The sequence below is a fragment of the Lynx canadensis genome, chromosome A1 (assembly GCF_007474595.2).
Source record: "Lynx canadensis isolate LIC74 chromosome A1, mLynCan4.pri.v2, whole genome shotgun sequence".
Classification (NCBI taxonomy): domain Eukaryota; kingdom Metazoa; phylum Chordata; class Mammalia; order Carnivora; family Felidae; genus Lynx; species Lynx canadensis.
This window is the reverse complement of record NC_044303.2, coordinates 117,209,050-117,228,521: the sequence shown is the minus strand read 5'-3', so window position 1 is coordinate 117,228,521 and position 19,472 is coordinate 117,209,050. Positions and strand designations below refer to the sequence as shown.

General features: G+C 43.0%; 3 protein-coding genes across 3 annotated transcripts; all 3 read right to left on the bottom strand.

The window, feature by feature from the left end:
- Positions 1 to 1,427: 1,427 nt before the first annotated feature.
- On the bottom strand, positions 1,428 to 7,518 carry PCDHB15 (protocadherin beta 15). Its single transcript, XM_030320061.1, has one exon. The coding sequence runs from the start codon at positions 7,344 to 7,346 to the stop codon at positions 4,947 to 4,949; it is 2,400 nt and encodes a 799-aa protein (XP_030175921.1). The 5' UTR covers positions 7,347 to 7,518; the 3' UTR covers positions 1,428 to 4,946.
- Positions 7,519 to 10,417: 2,899 nt separating this feature from the next.
- LOC116737735 (protocadherin beta-15-like) lies at positions 10,418 to 12,756 on the bottom strand. Its single transcript, XM_032593050.1, has one exon. The coding sequence runs from the start codon at positions 12,701 to 12,703 to the stop codon at positions 10,418 to 10,420; it is 2,286 nt and encodes a 761-aa protein (XP_032448941.1). The 5' UTR covers positions 12,704 to 12,756.
- Positions 12,757 to 13,776: 1,020 nt separating this feature from the next.
- Positions 13,777 to 19,028, bottom strand: LOC115516977 (protocadherin beta-18-like). The gene is given in 2 exon segments (XM_030320173.1): positions 13,777 to 18,528; positions 18,530 to 19,028. Coding segments are annotated over 2 exon segments (2,388 nt in total). The 5' UTR covers positions 18,716 to 19,028; the 3' UTR covers positions 13,777 to 16,326.
- Between the last annotated feature and the right edge of the window lie 444 nt (positions 19,029 to 19,472).

Genomic DNA, 19,472 nt, shown 5'->3' with positions numbered 1-19,472 from the left:
TTGGCATTGCTACTAGCCAAAAACATTCCTTTGAAAGTTCAGTTTTTATGTATGTCTGTATTAGCCAAATTGGAAAATGACTAAATGAAGCTATAAAGTCAGCTACATTATCTCTGAGTATTCATCTCATGGCTGCAAACTGGCTGCTTCAACTCAAGGCTTACTCACCAGTACATACACTGGTTATGAAAAAGGAACATGGGCAAAAGACCTAAGAACATGCCACCTCAGACTAACCCTCTGAGAAATATTTGCCTTAATTATACCAAAATTGAAAGCTTTTTCACAGTAAAAAAAAAAGCATCAGCAAAATAAAAAGGCAACCTACTAAATGGGAGATGATAATTGCAAATGACATACCCCATAATCAAAATATATAAAGAACTTCTACAACTCAACACTAAAAAGCAAATAATCCAATTTAATGGGAAGAGGACCTCACATTTTTTTTCAAAGACATACAGATATCCAATACATACATGAAAAGATGCTTGACATCACCAATAATGAAGGAAATTTAAATCAAACAAAATAAGATATCAACCTACACCTGTCAGAATAGCTGGTATCAAAAAGACAAGAAATAGCAAGTGTTGGCAAGGATGTGGAGAAAAAGGAACTCCCCTGAACTGATGGTAGGAATGTAAATTGGTGCAACCACTGTGGAAAACAGTATGGTGTTTCCTCAAAAAACTAAAAATAGAAATACCATACAAGGCAGTAATACACATTGGTTATTTAACCAAAGAAAACAAAAACACTAATTCAAAAATATATATGTACCTTTATGTATAATGCAGCTTCATTTACAACAGCCAAGGTATAGAAGCAACTTAAGAGTCCATCAACAGATGAATGGATAAAGATAATGTGATGTATGTACGTATGTGTGTGTGTGTGTGTGTATATATATAAAACAGAATATTATTCAGCCCTTAAGAAGAACAAGATCTCACCATTTTCAACAACATGGACCTAAGTGTATTATGCAAAGTGACACATGTCAGACAGACAAATACCATATGATTTCACTTACATGTGGAATCTAAAAAAAAAAAAACAAAACCTGAACAAACCAAAAACAGAAACAAAAACAGACCCACAAACACAAAGAACAAACTGGTGTTTGCCAGAGAGGAGGGAAGTGCCGATGTGTACAAAAGGTGAAGAAGAGTGGCAGACACAGGCTTCCACTTATGGAATGTATAATTCATGGGGATGAAAGGTAGGGCATAGGGAATACAGTCAATGGCATTGTAATAGTGTTGTAAGATGGTACCTACACTTGTGATGAGTAAAGCATAATATATGGAGTTGTTAAATTACTGAATTATACACCTGAAACTAATTTAACATTGTGTATCAACTATACTTCAATTTAAAAAAGGAAAAGAAAAAAGCTTTAAAAAAAGAAAAATTTCCCTTAAGCAAAATTCCCCAAAAGCACTTTCAAATCATTAACAACAGCTGAATACTATATTCCTACCTGCAAGAGATCATGGGAACATGAATATTTTGGCCTAGAATAGGGGAAGGCAAAGAAAAATGGGTTCAGAAATGGCTTTTTAGTAGTCACTTCTCTCTGCTTCCTATTGTTGCTGTAACAAATTACAAAAAAATTGTGACTTAAAAACTCAAGTTTAATATTTTACAGTTCTTTCTAGAAGTCAGAAGTCTAAAATGGGTCTCACCAGGCTATATTTAAGGTAGGGCTGCATCCCTTTCTGTAGGCTCTAAGGGAGAATATATTTTTGCCTTATCTAGCTTCTAGTGCCTCCCTGAAGTCCTTCACTGGAGGGTCCCTTCCATCTTCAAACTCACCAAAGGCTGGCCGAGTCTTTCCTAAAACATCTCTCTGATAATGACTCTTATTAAGGGCTCTTGTGATTGCATTGGATTCACCTGGATTGTCTAGGGTAATCTAGTTTAAGGTCAGCTGATTATCAACTTTAATTCTATCAGCAACTTTAATTCTATCAGCAACTTTAATTCCTTTTTGCCACTTAACAAACTTGATACTCACGGTTCCAGAAATTACTTTGTGGGGCCATTATCCTTCTTACCACACTCCATTCTCTGCTCCCCCCAAAGATCCACATTCATTCCACATTAAAAAAATATATATTCAAGGTCCCCAAAGATTTCATCTCATTATAGTATCAACTCAGTCCATAATTTCATCTAAATCTCATCAACTCAAAACTTCCAAATTTCACCAGTGACATCATCTAAATTAGGTATGGTTGAGACTCTAATTACCTATCCTGAGCATAATTCCTCTCCATCTGTGGACCAGTAAAACTAATTATCTGTTCTTCAAACTGTATAATGACAAGAGGGCATATGTAACAATAGTTATTCCAGTTCAAAAAAAAAGAAAATGAAAGCAGTCATATGTTCCAAGAAATGTAGAAATCCATGCAGGAAAACTCTATTTGTTTTCAAGGCCTGGGTTTGGAGCTCCACCCTCCAGGCTCCAGCTCTGTCTTATGAGCCATCTTTTGCATGAGAGGGTAGTACATGTTTTAGCTAAGTAGTTTTTTCAGTCTTTTCTTGCTTATATAATTGTGAAGTACAACAGGTTTCTTTTCAATCATTCTCTCTGTGTCTTCCAACTTATGCTGGTAATATTTCTGCCGGTATAACATTCTCAAGAACCTTTTGAGTCCCTTGTGTATGTCACAGGGATTTTCTCTCCTATACAAAGGGCTGCTTCAGAGTTCTTTCCTGGGTAATCTCATCTCTATTCCTGACTTGGGCTGAGATGTTTGGGATTTCCATGAAACACATGCCTAATCTCTTTAAAGAACCTGCTGCATGACTGAATACTCTTACCTATTAATTCTTCCAAAGCACTATCAAAAGGTTGTCCTGTGACACCCTTGGCTTTCTCTCTAAAGCATGCTTTCCTAATAGTGACTTTCCTTTTTGAGCCCCTTTTGCCATTTGAATAGGCTGAGAATTTCCCACATGACCAAATTCTAGTCCCTTTTTGCTTAACAGTTCTTCCCTCCATCTGTCTCATTACTCTCATATTTTATTATAAGCATCAAGAAGAAATGAGGTTGTGCCTCCAACTCCTTGCCTGGAAATCTCCTCAGTTAAATAACCAAGCTGATTATTTACAAGTCCTTCGGTAAAACTGCAGGACACAACTCAGCCTAGTTTTCTGCTACTATATAACAAGGATTCTCTTTACTTTCCAATATCACCTTCTTCACCTCATTTCTTTCTGAGCCCTCATTATCAGTGACTTTAACATCCATATTTCTACCAGCATTCTCTTTACAAGGATTTAGGTATTCCGTAAGGCAACGTATATTTTCTCCACCATGCTCATTTCCTCCTGAGACTTTGATAGCAGAATTGTTAACATCCATATTTCTACTAACAGTCTGTCCAAAACAATCTAGACTTTTTCCATCATGCTTTTCAAAATCCTTCCAGCCTCTGCCTTCCTTCCAGTTCCAAAACAACTTTCATGATTTTAGTTGTTACAACAGCATTCCACTCCCAGGTAACAAAACCTGTGGCATTCAGTGTTCAACTGCAGAAACAGAACCATTAGGAGATACAAAATGAAAGATTTGTTGCAAGGAAGTGACTTACTCAATTGTGAGAGCTGGCTAGGCAAGTCCATTATCTGTAGGGTAGGCAATTACAGGGCTGGCTGAAACTCTGGAGCACAAGCTGAAGCCACTGCCCACAGACAAAATTTCTTCCTCATCTGGGGAAAACTCAGATGTGTTCTTAAAGCCTTCTGACTTATAAATCACTCCTACACAGAACATCTGGGATATTCTCCCTATTTTAAAGTTAGCTAATTAGCAACCTTAATTCCATCTGAACCTAATTCCTCTTCACAGTATAGCATAACATCTTCACAGGTTCCGGGAATTAGGATGCAGATGTCTTTAGGGGGCCATTATTCTTCCTACGCACACCATTTTATAGCATTTCCAAAATTAAGAGGCTCCTGAAGGTTGAGATAAATTTTCTTTGGCTAACTAATAGTAATATACAATGTATTTTCTTTCAAATCCCTTAACAATAAGCACAATGTCATCATCCAAAGGCAAGTAGATACTGGCATATTGTATCATCAAAAGCTCCACTAGGCCTAGAATTTGGAACTCATTTGAGAATTACTCTGCAATCCCAGGGGACAACTGTAAGCAATGTATTACTCGATACTAGAGTCTTTAGAGTATCTAGGAACGTCCTCAACACAGTCAATCTGGGTATCAGCAAATCTGCCCAGGACTCTTAACAGGACTGTAATTTAAGTTACATGTAAGTGACAACCCATAAGTCTTTTCAACATTAATTAATATGAGAAAAAAATCATAATAAAGATATACTTTCATGAGGTGACATATATATTTCAGAGCGAAAATCTAATGATTACAAGTGTGATTTTTTAAAAAATAAATAGCATGAAAATATATACATTGATGCCTATTAGTAAAAGAAAAATCCAAACAGAACTCAGAAGAAACTAGACATTAGTATATACAAACTGATTTCACCCAAAACTCACAAGGGGTTATACAAAAGTTGTAGCTGTGTTACTAATAGAAACTAAAAGGATTCCAGTAATTTAAAAACGAAGTATGTTAAAAGGAATCAGACATTCTTATGTAATATCATATAGTCAGTAAAATACTTTCAAAATGAGAATTGTTTATTCTAAGAGGTTAATTTTCATATTATCCTTTAGGAATGAGTATGAAAATTTTAATCAGAAATGTGAATTTCCTGATATAAAATATTTGCTGATTATACAATAATTGTAAAAATAATCATAAGACAACCAAGCCAACAAAGCAAAGTAAATTTACTATGGAAAATGGGGGGGGGGTAGTAGAATTAAAATTACTACTGGATTAAAAAATAAACAGAAAGGTGAAGGAGACAAAGCTAATGTAAAAGCAAACAGGAAACTTTCAGATACCTAAACTATTCTGGAACGTTGGATTTCCCTCTGACTTCCTCCCAAGGTCCTGGTTTAGAATACTGGGGAAGAAGGGCTTCAAGAACTTGAACTCATTGGTCCCCGAGTCTCCCGTCAGACACACCTCGTACTGGTAGCTCTGGGACAGCGTCCCCGCGCCGCTGACGTCCACCAGGTGGCCCGGAAAGTGGCCCTCGGGCCCCGAACAGCGACCCGCAGACGCCGCCCGGCTCCGCCTGCACAGCCGCACCGCCACGAACACCAGCACCGAGAACAGGAAGAGCGACGACACGGACGCCAAGGCGACGACCAAGTAGACGGTGAGCGGGTCGGCCCGCGCCTCGGCCGCCGCCACCTCCGGGAGCGGCAGGTAGGGCTGCGAGAAGCCGTCCACCAGCAGCACGTGCAGCGTGACGCTGGCCGAGCGCGGCGGCTCGCCATTGTCCCTGACCAGCACCACCAGCCTGTGCTTGACGGCGTCGCGCTCGCTCAGCAGCCGGGCCGTGCGCACCTCGCCGTTGTGCGCCCACACGCCGAACAGCCCGGGCTCCGTGGCCTTGAGCAGCTGGTACGACAGCCAGGCGTTCTGGCCCGAGTCGCCGTCCACCGCCACCACCTTGGTCACCAGGTAGCCCGCCTCGGCCGCCCTGGGCACCAGCTCGGTGCAGGGCGCAGAGCCGTTCTGCGGCGGGTACAGCACGAAGGGCGCGTTGTCGTTGTCGTCCAGCACCAGCACGCGCACCCGCGCCTGGCTGCTGAGCGCGGGCGAGCCGCGGTCGGCCGCGCGCACGCCGAACTCGAACGCCTGCAGCGCCTCGTAATCCAGGGACCTGAGCGCGAACAGCTGCCCGTTGTCCGCGTTGATGGACACCAGGGAGGCCAGGGGCAGCTGCGGGTCCGCGGGCGGCAGCAGCGAGTAGGTGACCTGGGCGTTGGCGCCCGAGTCCCTGTCCGTGGCGCTCACGCTGCCGATGTGCAGGGCGGGGCTGTTGTTCTCGCGGACGCGCAGGGTGTAGGTGGTTTGGCTGAAGGCGGGGGCGTTGTCGTTGACGTCGGAGACCGTCACGGTTATGTTGTGCTGCGTTTTCAGCCTGGGGGTCCCCAAGTCGGTGACGGTGATGGTGATGTTGTACTCGGATCTTGTCTCTCTGTCTAACGCCCCATTTGTTACCAGGGTGTAGAAATTCTCTTCTGATGGCTTCAGGACGAAGGGAAGATCTTCCTGGATGGAACAAGTCATCCTTCCGTTGTCCCCCGAGTCTCGGTCTCGAATTCTAAACAAGGCCACTTCTGTCTCTGGAGAATTTTCAGGAATGGGGCTGGTGAGTGATGAAATCGTTAGTTCTGGGAAGTTATCGTTAACATCCACCACCTCAATGGAGACAGAACATCTTCCAGAAAGCCCCCCACCATCAGTCGCATCTATTTCCAGCTCATATGAAGATATTGTCTCAAAATCTAATTTTTTAAGTAGGCGAACTTCTCCTGAAAGGTTGTTTAGCTCAAAAGTTGCGCTTATTTCTTGGGAACTATAAAAATAGGAGTATGATATTTCCCCATTTGTCCCAGTGTCTAAATCTCTAGCAGAGACCTTGACTACTAGCGTGCCTACAGGGCTGTTCTCTGGAACTTGCACCTGGTAGAGTGTCTGTGCAAACTCAGGGGCATTGTCATTGACGTCTAAGACCAAGATGCGAACCTGGGCGGTGCCAGACCGGGGTGGAGAGCCGCCATCCAGCGCTGTGAGGGTTAAGCTGAGTTCGGCCTGCTTTTCGCGATCCAGCTCTTTGTCCAGTACCAGCTCTGGGTATTTCCTGCCATCCCCCCGGGTGCGGGTAGAAATATGGAAATGAGGGTTGGAACTGATACTGTAATTTTGGATGTTGTTGTTGCCCACGTCCAAGTCCTGGGCTTTTTTCAGTGGAAACACGGTTCCAGGAGGGCTAGTCTCTGAGATTTTCAGAGTCATTTCTCTTTCAGGAAACTCAGGAGAATGATCATTTATGTCTCTCACCAGTAGTTCAGCTCGAAATACTCCCAGTGGTTTTTTCAGTAACACTTGGAAATGCATTACACATGGATCTGTGGGGCCGCACATCTCCTCCCGATCCAGTTTCTCATGCAGTATCAATTCCCCGGTATGCAGATCAAGCTGCAAGCGGGGTTCGTTATCCTCAGAGACCACCCGGGCTCCCCGCGCGGCTAGCTCCCCAACTCCTAGCCCCAGGTCCTTGGCCAGATTGGCCACAAACGAACCACTCTCTGTTTCCTCCATCACGGAATAGCGTCGGGATTTCCAGCCTGCCAGAGCCACTCCCAACATGAGAAAGAGAATCAGGACTTGCCTTTGTTTAGGAAAACACTCTTTTCCGACCTCCATCTTTAATTCCATAAATGCTTTCCAGAAACGGGGCTCAGCTCTACCTTAGGGACGGTGATAGATCTCTTAGTCGGTAACGTGTCCAGAAATGATGGTGAGTAGTAAGACTTACAGTCCGGAACTCTGCTTACAGGCTTTTGTCTTCGGCTATAGATCTAAGGTAGAGTTCGTAGCAGTTCCTGGGCTTTTTTTTTTTTTTTTTCTTTTTTTCTTTTTTTTTTTACGCCTTAGCCTGCAGCGCCACCATGCGTTGTCTTCTAAAAGAATTGCTACAATTTATTCCCTCTGTATGATATCTAGCCAGCTATTAGGAGTTTGGAAATGGTTTGGAGATGATGTAATCAGAAAACCATGCAATTATAATTATTCATTCCTTCATTTAAAAAAAAGTGTTATTGATATCTATGTACTAAGTTCTGAAACAGATCAGCAAAAAACCTAAACATGGTCCTTACTTTTTAAAACCTGTAGTATGGGTGAGGTGCTCCAAAAGATGAGAAGTGAAAGAAGACAATAGTGGTATGTCATTCTTATAAAAATAACAGCATATGCTTACGTGATTTCTTAAAATTGCCTCAGCAAAAAGGAAAGGGTTAATTCTTCTGGATTTTCTTTCAAATTCTAGGCAGTGTATGTGACAGAATTGTGGTTCCCATTGGTTGAATCATATCAAAGAAAAAACTACCAGTTAGTTCCAGTTTATGATGCCATTTCAACATAAGGCCAGAGAATTATGATTTTATGAAACTATCAAACTATGGGAAAATGCATATAAGTCCTATAACTCTTACCCTGCTTTTTCTCTTTAGTATTGACCACCATCTGATATAGCATATACATACATAATTAGTTTTTTCTTTTCTGTGTCATTTTTGTGCTTGAGAACTTTGTTTTGTTGACTTCCACATCCCCCAACATCTATAAGAGTCCCTGACACATGGTGGATACTCAACAAATATTTGTTGAATAGATCAATCAATAAATCACAATTAATTTTAAAATTCTCATAGATGGATTCTCCTCCTAATGTAGAAGACCCCCTTTTTTTCTGGGACCCTAGCTCATTATATGAGCTGGATAAACAAGACCCCATATTCCCAAGTAGCCATTTTCTATGCTCTTTTGAATAGTAATTTGCAATAATTTAGAGTGATCTAAATGTATTTCATCAAATGGCAAAACACTCTGGCTTCCACTATGCAATGGAATAGATTCTAAAATACAAACAAAAACCAGAACATAACAACCAGGTTATAAAGATTCCTCAAAAAAAGGTATACATCTCTTTTAGAACACATTTCACATTGTCAATGTTATTTCACCCTAATGCTATTATGACACTAATTATGTAGAATTTTCATAAGACATTCCAAAAACTGTAAAATTTGAAAATAGCCACCAATTCTTCTCAAAATCATACATTTTAACAAAAGCTTGTGCTTATCCCTTACTAATATTCCACAAACTTTTGATCCCAAATATTACATTAATATAAAAACCCTAAGTTAAAAATTTCCAATTAATAGTAAAGTTCAACCCATGAAAGAATATCTAAACATGCTTTTGACAAGGGAAAAATCCACTTAGCTATCATAATTAAAAGGAGATTTATTAAAAGAGCACATATTTGTTTCCAAAAACCCAAGGGAGAAAGCAGACTGGGGAGAGATTGGATAATCTGTAAAGTTGCTTTTTAGGCATCTCCTTTCTTCTTTTCCCTAAGTGGATTGACTTTCTGTGTTTCTTTCCATTTATTTAGCCAACATGATATCACATTCTTGTTAAGTTCTTAACAGAAAAACCATTTTAAAACATTTTTTTAGGGGCGCCTGGGTGGCTCAGTCGGTTAAGCGGCCGACTTCAGCTCAGGTCCTGATCTCACAGCTTGTGAGTTCAAGCCCCGCATAGGGCTCTGTGCTGACAGCTCAGAGCCTGGCGCCTGCTTCAGTTTCTGTGCCTCCCTCTCTCTCTGCCCCTCCCCTGCTCACGCTCTTTCTCTGTCTCAAAAATAAATAAACAAAAATAAATAAATAAAACATTTTTTTAGTGTTTACTTATTCTTGAGAGAGAGACAGAGACAGAGACAGAGCATGAGTGGGGGAGGGTCAGAGAGAGGAGACACAGAATCCGAAGCAGGATCCAGGCTCCAGGCTGTCAGCACAGAGACTGATGAGGGGCTCTGAGCCACCCAGGTGCCCAACAGAAAAACTATTTTAGATCTGATTTCTAAAGCCATTTTTTAAACAAAAGAGTCAGATTTGCTCAGTTTGGATTAGCAATATCTACCATCTGGTCTGAGTGTCTGAAGTCACAAGGGGAAATGAGTGAAATAAATGTAGCTGCAACAGTACACTTCAACTGAAGAGAGAAGTTTACCGAACATGATAGGGTGGGCTAGACAAAAAGGATCTATCATTTAAGTATCTTGAAATAATCTAATAATTTTTTTAACAATACTCATATATATGATATATTGAAGGTTGTTATAGAAGAAAAGCCCTTAAATATGGGAGAAATTGTAGCCTTTCTATTTAATACTACCGTGAAACAAAAATATGCATTTTTTGCAGAACTTTTTTCCATTTAAAAATTTAAGATAGGTAAGCTTAATATCAGATTAAACATAGGCTTCATTATGTTAATGAATGATACCTCCTAAGTAACCACAACCTCAAAAATTTAGAGCTTCCATATAACAACCAAATAGAGGATGGAGCTGGAGTCATCTTCAAATCAACAGTGCTCGATAATGAAAAGTTGATAAACTGAACCACATGTTCATGATTTTTCAGTAATGCAATAAATTTGAAATTTGTTTCCATCAAAATAGAAATAAAAAAAGAGTAAATATGAGGATATGCTTAAAGAATATTTCTAATCCCTTTAATAGGAATGTGGAATCAGCAAAACACCCAAGAAAGACATTCTATATGGACCAAAGCAGTAATGGAGACCTATCATATTTAGAAAGAACTAACCTTCATCCAAATTCGTAATTGAATCCAAAATTTACAAAATGTGTGTTTTCCTCCACATCATTCACAGACTTCTGTTGAGCAATGGAGACAACAGATTTCAAAAACTTAAATTCCTTGGTCCCAGATCCTCTCCTGACACACCTCGTACTGGTAGCTCTGGGACAGCGTCCCCGCGCCGCTGACGTCCACCAGGTGGCCCGGAAAGTGGCCCTCGGGCCCCGAACAGCGACCCGCAGACGCCGCCCGGCTCCGCCTGCACAGCCGCACCGCCACGAACACCAGCACCGAGAACAGGAAGAGCGACGACACGGACGCCAAGGCGACGACCAAGTAGACGGTGAGCGGGTCGGCCCGCGCCTCGGCCGCCGCCACCTCCGGGAGCGGCAGGTAGGGCTGCGAGAAGCCGTCCACCAGCAGCACGTGCAGCGTGACGCTGGCCGAGCGCGGCGGCTCGCCATTGTCCCTGACCAGCACCACCAGCCTGTGCTTGACGGCGTCGCGCTCGCTCAGCAGCCGGGCCGTGCGCACCTCGCCGTTGTGCGCCCACACGCCGAACAGCCCGGGCTCCGTGGCCTTGAGCAGCTGGTACGACAGCCAGGCGTTCTGGCCCGAGTCGCCGTCCACCGCCACCACCTTGGTCACCAGGTAGCCCGCCTCGGCCGCCCTGGGCACCAGCTCGGTGCAGGGCGCAGAGCCGTTCTGCGGCGGGTACAGCACGAAGGGCGCGTTGTCGTTGTCGTCCAGCACCAGCACGCGCACCCGCGCCTGGCTGCTGAGCGCGGGCGAGCCGCGGTCGGCCGCGCGCACGCCGAACTCGAACGCCTGCAGCGCCTCGTAATCCAGGGACCTGAGCGCGAACAGCTGCCCGTTGTCCGCGTTGATGGACACCAGGGAGGCCAGGGGCAGCTGCGGGTCCGCGGGCGGCAGCAGCGAGTAGGTGACCTGGGCGTTGGCGCCCGAGTCCCTGTCCGTGGCGCTCACGCTGCCGATGTGCAGGGCGGGGCTGTTGTTCTCGCGGACGCGCAGGGTGTAGGTGGTTTGGCTGAAGGCGGGGGCGTTGTCGTTGACGTCGGAGACCGTCACGGTTATGTTGTGCTGCGTTTTCAGCCTGGGGGTCCCTAAGTCGGTGACGGTGATGGTGATGTTGTACTCAGATCTTGTCTCTCTGTCTAGCACTCCTTCTGTTACTAACTTGTAGAAATTTTCAACAGAATGTTTCAGAGTGAACGGCACATCTTCCTGGATGGAACAAACCATCCTCCCATTTTCCCCAGAGTCTGGGTCTTGAATACTGAAAAGAGCTATCGTGGTCTCAGGGGAATTTTCAGGGATGGAACTTATAAGGGAAGCCACCGTCATTTCTGGGGTGTTGTCATTTATATCCACCACCTCTATTATGACAGTGCATTTTCCCGAAAGACCTGCCCCATCAGAAGCCTTAATATCCAGCTCATATGACTTAATTTTTTCAAAATCTAATTTCCTAATTATTTTAATTTCTCCTGTGAGTTCATTAAGTGCAAATGTCCTAGTAATCTCTTCATCGCCATAGAAAAATGAATAGACTACTTCACCGTTTATTCCTGTGTCTAAATCTCTAGCGGAAACAGTGACAATAAGAGATCCCAGGGGACTGTTTTCCAGGATCTGCACACGATAGAGTGGCTGCACAAACTCAGGAGCATTGTCATTGATGTCCAAAACATCAATGAGGACCAGGGTAGTCCCAGTTTTGGGAGGAGTTCCACCATCTACTGCCATGAGAGTTAATCTAAACTCGGGCTGCTGTTCTCGATCTAGGGCTTTGTCCAGAACCAGTTCCGGGTATTTTCTGCCTTCACCGCTGTTGCGGGTGAGCACGTGGAAATGGGAGTTGGGATAAATGGTGTAGTTTTGAACATTATTGACACCTACATCCAAATCTTGCGCATTTTTCAGGGGAAACACAGCGCCTGGAAGAGTATTTTCCATGATTTTTAAAATCATTTCTGCCTCTGGGAACACAGGGGAATTGTCATTTATGTCAGTGACCAAAAGCTTATACCTATATACCTCCAAAGGTTCTTCCAGTAACACTTGAAATTGCAGTACACAAGGTTCAGTGGGGCCACACAATTCTTCCCGATCCAGTTTCTCATTTACTTGTAAATCTCCAGTCTGAAGGTTCAGCTGAAAATGCTTTTTGTCATTGTTAAAAATGATCCGAGCCCTCCGCCGAGAGAGCTCTCTTGCCCCTAGCCCTATATCCTTTGCTAGATTGGCCACAAAAGAACCACTCTCTGTTTCTTCTGTAATAAAATAATCTTCCCGCTCCGCACAAGTGTGAGCCAGCAAAACAAAGAGAAGAAGAACTTGCCTTAGTCTAGGAAAACGCTCCTCTTCAGCCTCCATTTCTCCAACGCCAAAAGCCTTTAGAATCTGGGTACTTATTGGGTCTTTAGGCAAACTGCTCTGCAAGTCGATCCCTGCCGCAAGGTTAATTCTCTTCTCTTAGATCTGCGTATGACTGCAGGAACAGTAACCATCCCGTCTGGTATTCCCAGCCTTAGCTTACAGCGCCACCATGTGTTGTACTTAAACCTAGTTTGCTGACGATGCTACAAAACGTATCACTCATTTTATTTACACGCACACACAAAAACATACCACAGATTACACATGGGATGGTTTATAAATAAAATAACTTGTATTCTCCTGTGAAGTTATAAATGTGGAAATGGTGACAGGCACTTTAGGAAAGGATGTTGGCAAGAACAAAGCCAACTGTATTTGTTCAACAAACACTTATTTCATGTTATACGTCAAATATTGTACTAAGTGTTGGAAATACAAATACCTTCTCTGACCTCATGGACTTGTCTATTATATTGTATAATCTGTGCTCTGGAGAAAAATTAAGTAGAAAACGGTGTTGCTATCAGTCTATTCCTAAACAAAGAATATACACAAACTCACTGCCACTACAGTAGGTGAAGAGATTCATTCACATGTTTCAGGAGTATAAACTTAAGTGATAGACCAGCTAGAATTGGTTTACTATGCAAATTCAATAGAAAGTTTAAGGGGTGGGGCACCTGGGTGGTTCAGTGGGTTAAGCATCAGTCTCTTGATTTCTGCTCAGGTCATAATCTCAGGGATGGTGGGATCCAGCCCTGCATAAGGCATGCTGACAGCGTGGAGCCTGCTTGGGATTCTCTGTCTCTCTGCCGCTAACCTGCACTTGCTCTCTCTCTCAAAATAAAGAAATAAACTTAAAATTTAAGAAATAAAATTTAAAAAAAAGTTTAGGAGTGCCTGGGCAGCTCAATAGGTGAAGTGTTGGGACTTTGGCTCAGGTCATGATCTCAGGGTTCGTGAGTTCCAGCCCCACATTGGGCTCTCCACTGTCAGCATGGGGCCACTTGGGATCCTCGGTCCCCAGATCACTCTGTTCCTCCCCCCACTCTCTTTCTTTCAAAAATAAATAAACATAAAAAAAGTTGAAGGGGTTATGGATGACTTATGTGTAAATATTGTCTAAGGAGAACGTGTCTGTACCTATGTGAGCATACTGTATTGATTTGTTCCATTGTCCAAAACAATTTGTGAAGATATCTACATTTATTCCTAAAATCAAGACACATGTTGAAGCAGAGATTCACTGAGATCTTGAAAAATAGCATGGTGAAGATCATAAAAATAAAGGGCTGAACTTAAACCAATAAATAAAGTGCAGAAGAAAATAAGTTGGATGCATCTGAAAGAGCAGGTAAAACTTATATCAAATAAGGAAGATCACAACTCATTTTTAGCAAGCAGCTCACATGTCTCTGAATAGCTTGGGATCCTGGCACCCTAGCATGACTTCAGAGTCCTAGCAATGGGAAAAACATCTTGTGGTAGGGGATCTGTGTCTCCCCAGTTGCATCAAACTTTAGCCAAAATTTTAATAACTTTTAAATAGATACTATCATGTACTCTGGTATACTAATATGTGGCTAACTGGGAAAACAGCATGGGCCAGGTGTAAAAACTGTTGCATATTAGTTTAATTCTATTAAGGTACAAATCACTCACATTGACATTCTATTTTATAATGTTTTCCTCTACACAGCAAAACAAATTTGATTATGTAAATCCAAAATGTGAGAACATACTGGTAACAATTAAAATCTGACAATTTTCCTCATAGAAAGATGTTGGTCATGCATCAAACTCTTTATTATAGAATCAAAAGTCCAAGAAAATGTGCCCTTAATGTCCATGCACTTTAAAAAATATTAATAGGTAGATGCTGGTACCTGTATCAGTAAATTAATGGATCAAAATTAGTTTTTCATTCCCATTTGTCATCTCTCAGATAAATTTTCTCATTATTTTCTCTTCTGAGAAGAACATTTTAAGCCCATATACTTGGTAGAAAGCTTGAAATTTTTTTCATGAAAGTTCTAGTAATAGACTAGCATCAATCAAATTACTACTAATGAAATCATGAATTACCCCATATTATTTATAAATGGGATTATTTATAGATCCTGAAGATTTTACATTAAATGATAAAATAATTCTGCTCGCATTGAACTTAGTTATTTTTAAAAGAGATGCTAAGGAAGGTTTGATGTATAGATATCCAAACAATAACAAATTCAACGTTACTTTTTAAAACTAATCCTGAAGCACATTTTAAAAAAGGAGGGATACCTGTTAACAAAATATTCCATAAAACATTTTATAACATCTTTAAGTTGAAAGATCTTATAAATTTACAAAATTAAGTTTTGTAACAAAACTCTCTAGTACAGATTAGTTATCTCTAAGCTTGTACATTTTTATCCCATTCATTGATTAAGTTAATATTAAAAACCTGCAGTAAAAGACCAGAGTTTATGGTAGTCTAATTGAATACTCAAAATTGCATGTATCATTCCAAAAGAGTTTGGTTTCAACAAATGCCTTCTCCCCAAGATGCGTTAAATAAACGAGTTTTATTATTAGGGAACTGGAGTTTCACTGCAAATGTGAAGGACAATTAGACATTAGGGACTTAGGAACACTAGAATCAGGAACTAACATGCCTAGAATCAAATGGCTCTTAGTCTCTTCTGTTTCTTAGGCTTCTGCCTCCACCACTCCCTTATTCCTTCTCATTTTCCTTCCAGTCCTCCTTTCTTTCTTCCCTCTCTACATGCCACTCTGTGCTGCCAGCTTACACAAGTATAACATAGCTACCTCAGCCCATACTTAATATTTATTTCCTAGTTACAAGCAATCAAGAAAAAAATAAATAAACTACATGATAAGTAGAAATTTAGAGGCTTGGAGAATGTGACTATGCCTACTTTAATCAGGAGTCTATTACTAGGCTAATCAAAAATGGCCAAGAGAGGTAAAGAAAAGTATAATAAACATCTCAACAGTGATTACCTGCCTTGGGAAGTCCCAGGAAGTTCTCAGACAAGAAGTGTGGGCTGGATATGTATCTTAATCCAAACAAGATTAAATTTTATTTTAATACATCTTCCAGCAATATATACAGTTCCAAAGTGTTTACAAAGAAAAATACCTAAATGCAGAAAAATTACTCAAATATTTGGTTGGAAAGATTGGCAAAATTGATTATGGTTTTTTAAAAAATCTAAATAAGATAACATCTCAGAAACCATGCATGGTTTTTATTTATATCATGCACTTTCCTCTATCAAACATATAAAAACAGTTTCAGTGAGAGGATCTACAGCTTAGACACCCAGAGAATATGACTGAACCCAGTGTACCATTAAGCTTGAAGGGAAAATGCTGTATATTTGAATAAATTACTTGAGGTTACATTTTGGAAGAAAGTCTAAGCAAATCCTAGCTCCCTTAGTTTTTTCCACAGTTAATATTTAAAAAGTAGATAGCAGAAAATTCATCAAAACTTCTGGAAACTCTTAAGTAAAATGAAGTTACCCAAAACAAAGAATTTTACATTACAATGAACATATTTTACAAAGAAATAGCACTCACTCTAAAAGTTCTGCAGAGTAATCAAATCCCTAAATGAACTCAAAGCCATTCAGAAAGGTGTGGCTTTCCTCCATTTTACCTTCTGGGGGAGAGACGTTGGGGATAGCGGGTTTAAGGAACTTGAATTCACTGGTCCCCGATCCTCCCCGCAGACACACCTCATACTGGTAGCTCTGCGACAGCGTCCCCGCGCCGCTGACGTCCACCAGGTGGCCCGGAAAGTGGCCCTCGGGCCCCGAACAGCGACCCGCAGACGCCGCCCGGCTCCGCCTGCACAGCCGCACCGCCACGAACACCAGCACCGAGAACAGGAAGAGCGACGACACGGACGCCAAGGCGACGACCAAGTAGACGGTGAGCGGGTCGGCCCGCGCCTCGGCCGCCGCCACCTCCGGGAGCGGCAGGTAGGGCTGCGAGAAGCCGTCCACCAGCAGCACGTGCAGCGTGACGCTGGCCGAGCGCGGCGGCTCGCCATTGTCCCTGACCAGCACCACCAGCCTGTGCTTGACGGCGTCGCGCTCGCTCAGCAGCCGCGCCGTGCGCACCTCGCCGTTGTGCGCCCACACGCCGAACAGCCCGGGCTCCGTGGCCTTGAGCAGCTGGTACGACAGCCAGGCGTTCTGGCCCGAGTCGCCGTCCACCGCCACCACCTTGGTCACCAGGTAGCCCGCCTCGGCCGCCCTGGGCACCAGCTCGGTGCAGGGCGCAGAGCCGTTCTGCGGCGGGTACAGCACGAAGGGCGCGTTGTCGTTGTCGTCCAGCACCAGCACGCGCACCCGCGCCTGGCTGCTGAGCGCGGGCGAGCCGCGGTCGGCCGCGCGCACGCCGAACTCGAACGCCTGCAGCGCCTCGTAATCCAGGGACCTGAGCGCGAACAGCTGCCCGTTGTCCGCGTTGATGGACACCAGGGAGGCCAGGGGCAGCTGCGGGTCCGCGGGCGGCAGCAGCGAGTAGGTGACCTGGGCGTTGGCGCCCGAGTCCCTGTCCGTGGCGCTCACGCTGCCGATGTGCAGGGCGGGGCTGTTGTTCTCGCGGACGCGCAGGGTGTAGGTGGTTTGGCTGAAGGCGGGGGCGTTGTCGTTGACGTCGGAGACCGTCACGGTTATGTTGTGCTGCGTTTTCAGCTTGGGGGTCCCCAAGTCGGTGACGGTGATGGTGATGTTGTACTCGGCCTGGCTTTCTCTGTCCAGTGGGAGTCCTGCTACCAGAGTGTAGAAATTCTTGAAGGTAGGCTTCAGGAGAAAGGGGAGATCGTCCTGAATTGAGCACACCATCCTCCCGTTGTCCCCAGAATCTTGGTCTCTTACACTGAAAATAGCGACCACCATCTCAGGCGACGAATTTTCTGGTACGGGGCTGGTAAGAGATGTCATGACTATTTCTGGTGGGTTGTCATTCACATCCACAACCTGAACTAAAACTGCTGATTTTCCCGAAAGGCTACCACCATCTGTTGCCTGAATATTTATTGTAAATGACTGAATTAATTCAAAATCCAGAAGCGCTTTTAAGCGGATTTCACCAGAAATTGGATGGATTTCAAATGTTTTCCGTATGTCTCTGGAGACATGGGAAAATGAGTATGATAGTTCTCCATATATTCCCGCATCCAAATCTGTAGCAGACACCCTAACGACCAAGGAGTCCAGAGGGCTGTTTTCTGGTACCTGAACCTCATAGACAGACCTCTCAAACTCTGGAGCATTGTCATTGATATCGAAGACCAAAATACGAACAAGTGTAGTTCCAGACCTGGACGGGGACCCGCCATCCAAAGCTGTTACAATTAATGTAAACTCAGATTCCTTTTCTCGATCCAGAGATTGGTCCAGGAACAGCTCTGGGTATTTTCTTCCGTCATCACTGTCTTGTAATTTAAGATGGAAATAAGGATTGGGGCTTAATGTGTAGTTTTGGACACCATTCTTTCCTACATCCAAGTCCTGGGCACTGTCCATTGGAAATGAGGCTCCTGGAGCAGTACCTTCTGAGATTTTCAGAAGTATATGTTTGTCTAGGAATGCAGGGGTATGATCATTTATGTCATTGACCCAAAGCTCAGCCCGAAAAAACTGTAAAGGATTTTCAAATAATACCTGGAAATGCAATATACATGGTTCTGTGAGATGGCAAAGTGCCTCCCGGTCCAGTTGTTCATTTAAGACCAAGTTGCCAGTCTGCTGATCCAACTGTAAATATGGTTTATGGTCATCAAAGATGACTCTTGCCCCCCCGTGCAACCAAGTCTTCAACACCCAAACCTGTATCTTTCACCACATTGGCTATAAAGGAGCCAATTTCCATTTCCTCTGATACAGAATAGCGCCAGGGCTCTGAACACACCAAAGACCCTCCCAGGAAAACAAAGAAAAGCAGCACTTGCCTTATCTGCTGAGGGCACCTCTCTCCTGACTTCATGGCTCCTTAGCCAAACGTCTTTCTGCAGAAATGTTTCAACTCAGTCGCAAACAGCTCCTAAATTGCTCCTCTCATCTATCAGCCTGGACCACTGGTAATCTGTGGATTTGTAATCCTGCCACGAAGGTGTTGTTGGTTCCTTAGCTTTCTCTTGAAATCCTCTTTTCCCCCTTCCTGCTTCTCCTGTGCTCTCAGTTCCACCGACTAATGGAGACCAGAGCATTTGATGATACAGAAAAGTCCCCATCTTATCCTGCAGCGCCACCACGCGACTGCAGATTCTCAGGTTTTAAACAGTCAAGTAAGTGTGAGACAAAATATTAATTTATCTTCTGTATTGATTAATTTAAATTACACTTTCTCCTATATTCTTATTTTCTGAGTTGCATTCTTTGTGATATGCGATGCTATTACTATTCAGTCTTTAACAGAATAAACCACAATCTGTTAAGAGCTGGGTGAATACAAAAATCATATGTAAGATATAGCCCCCAATTCAAGTAAGTTATGATCTCTCTTTGAAGACAATGTATAAAATAACTACAAATAGTTAAGTGGATTCATGTAATTGATTTTGTAAGCAGAATGTTCCCAGGAAAATTGGAAAGGAAAGGGGAACCAGAGGCTTTAGTCTTCTTTAGCTATCAGCAAAGTCTCTTAGAAAAGACAATAAGATCATGCATTTGTAACTGAACCTGATACATGCAAATAGTTGCTTTGGGGAGGCTGGGCATTTCAGGTTCGGTAAATGGTACTA

Excerpts from the sequence above, each read along its gene's own strand:
- PCDHB15 (XM_030320061.1), bottom strand. The coding sequence starts at position 7,346 with ATGGAATTAAAGATGGAGGTCGGAAAAGAGTGTTTTCCTAAACAAAGG.
- LOC116737735 (XM_032593050.1), bottom strand. The coding sequence starts at position 12,703 with ATGGAGGCTGAAGAGGAGCGTTTTCCTAGACTAAGGCAAGTTCTTCTT.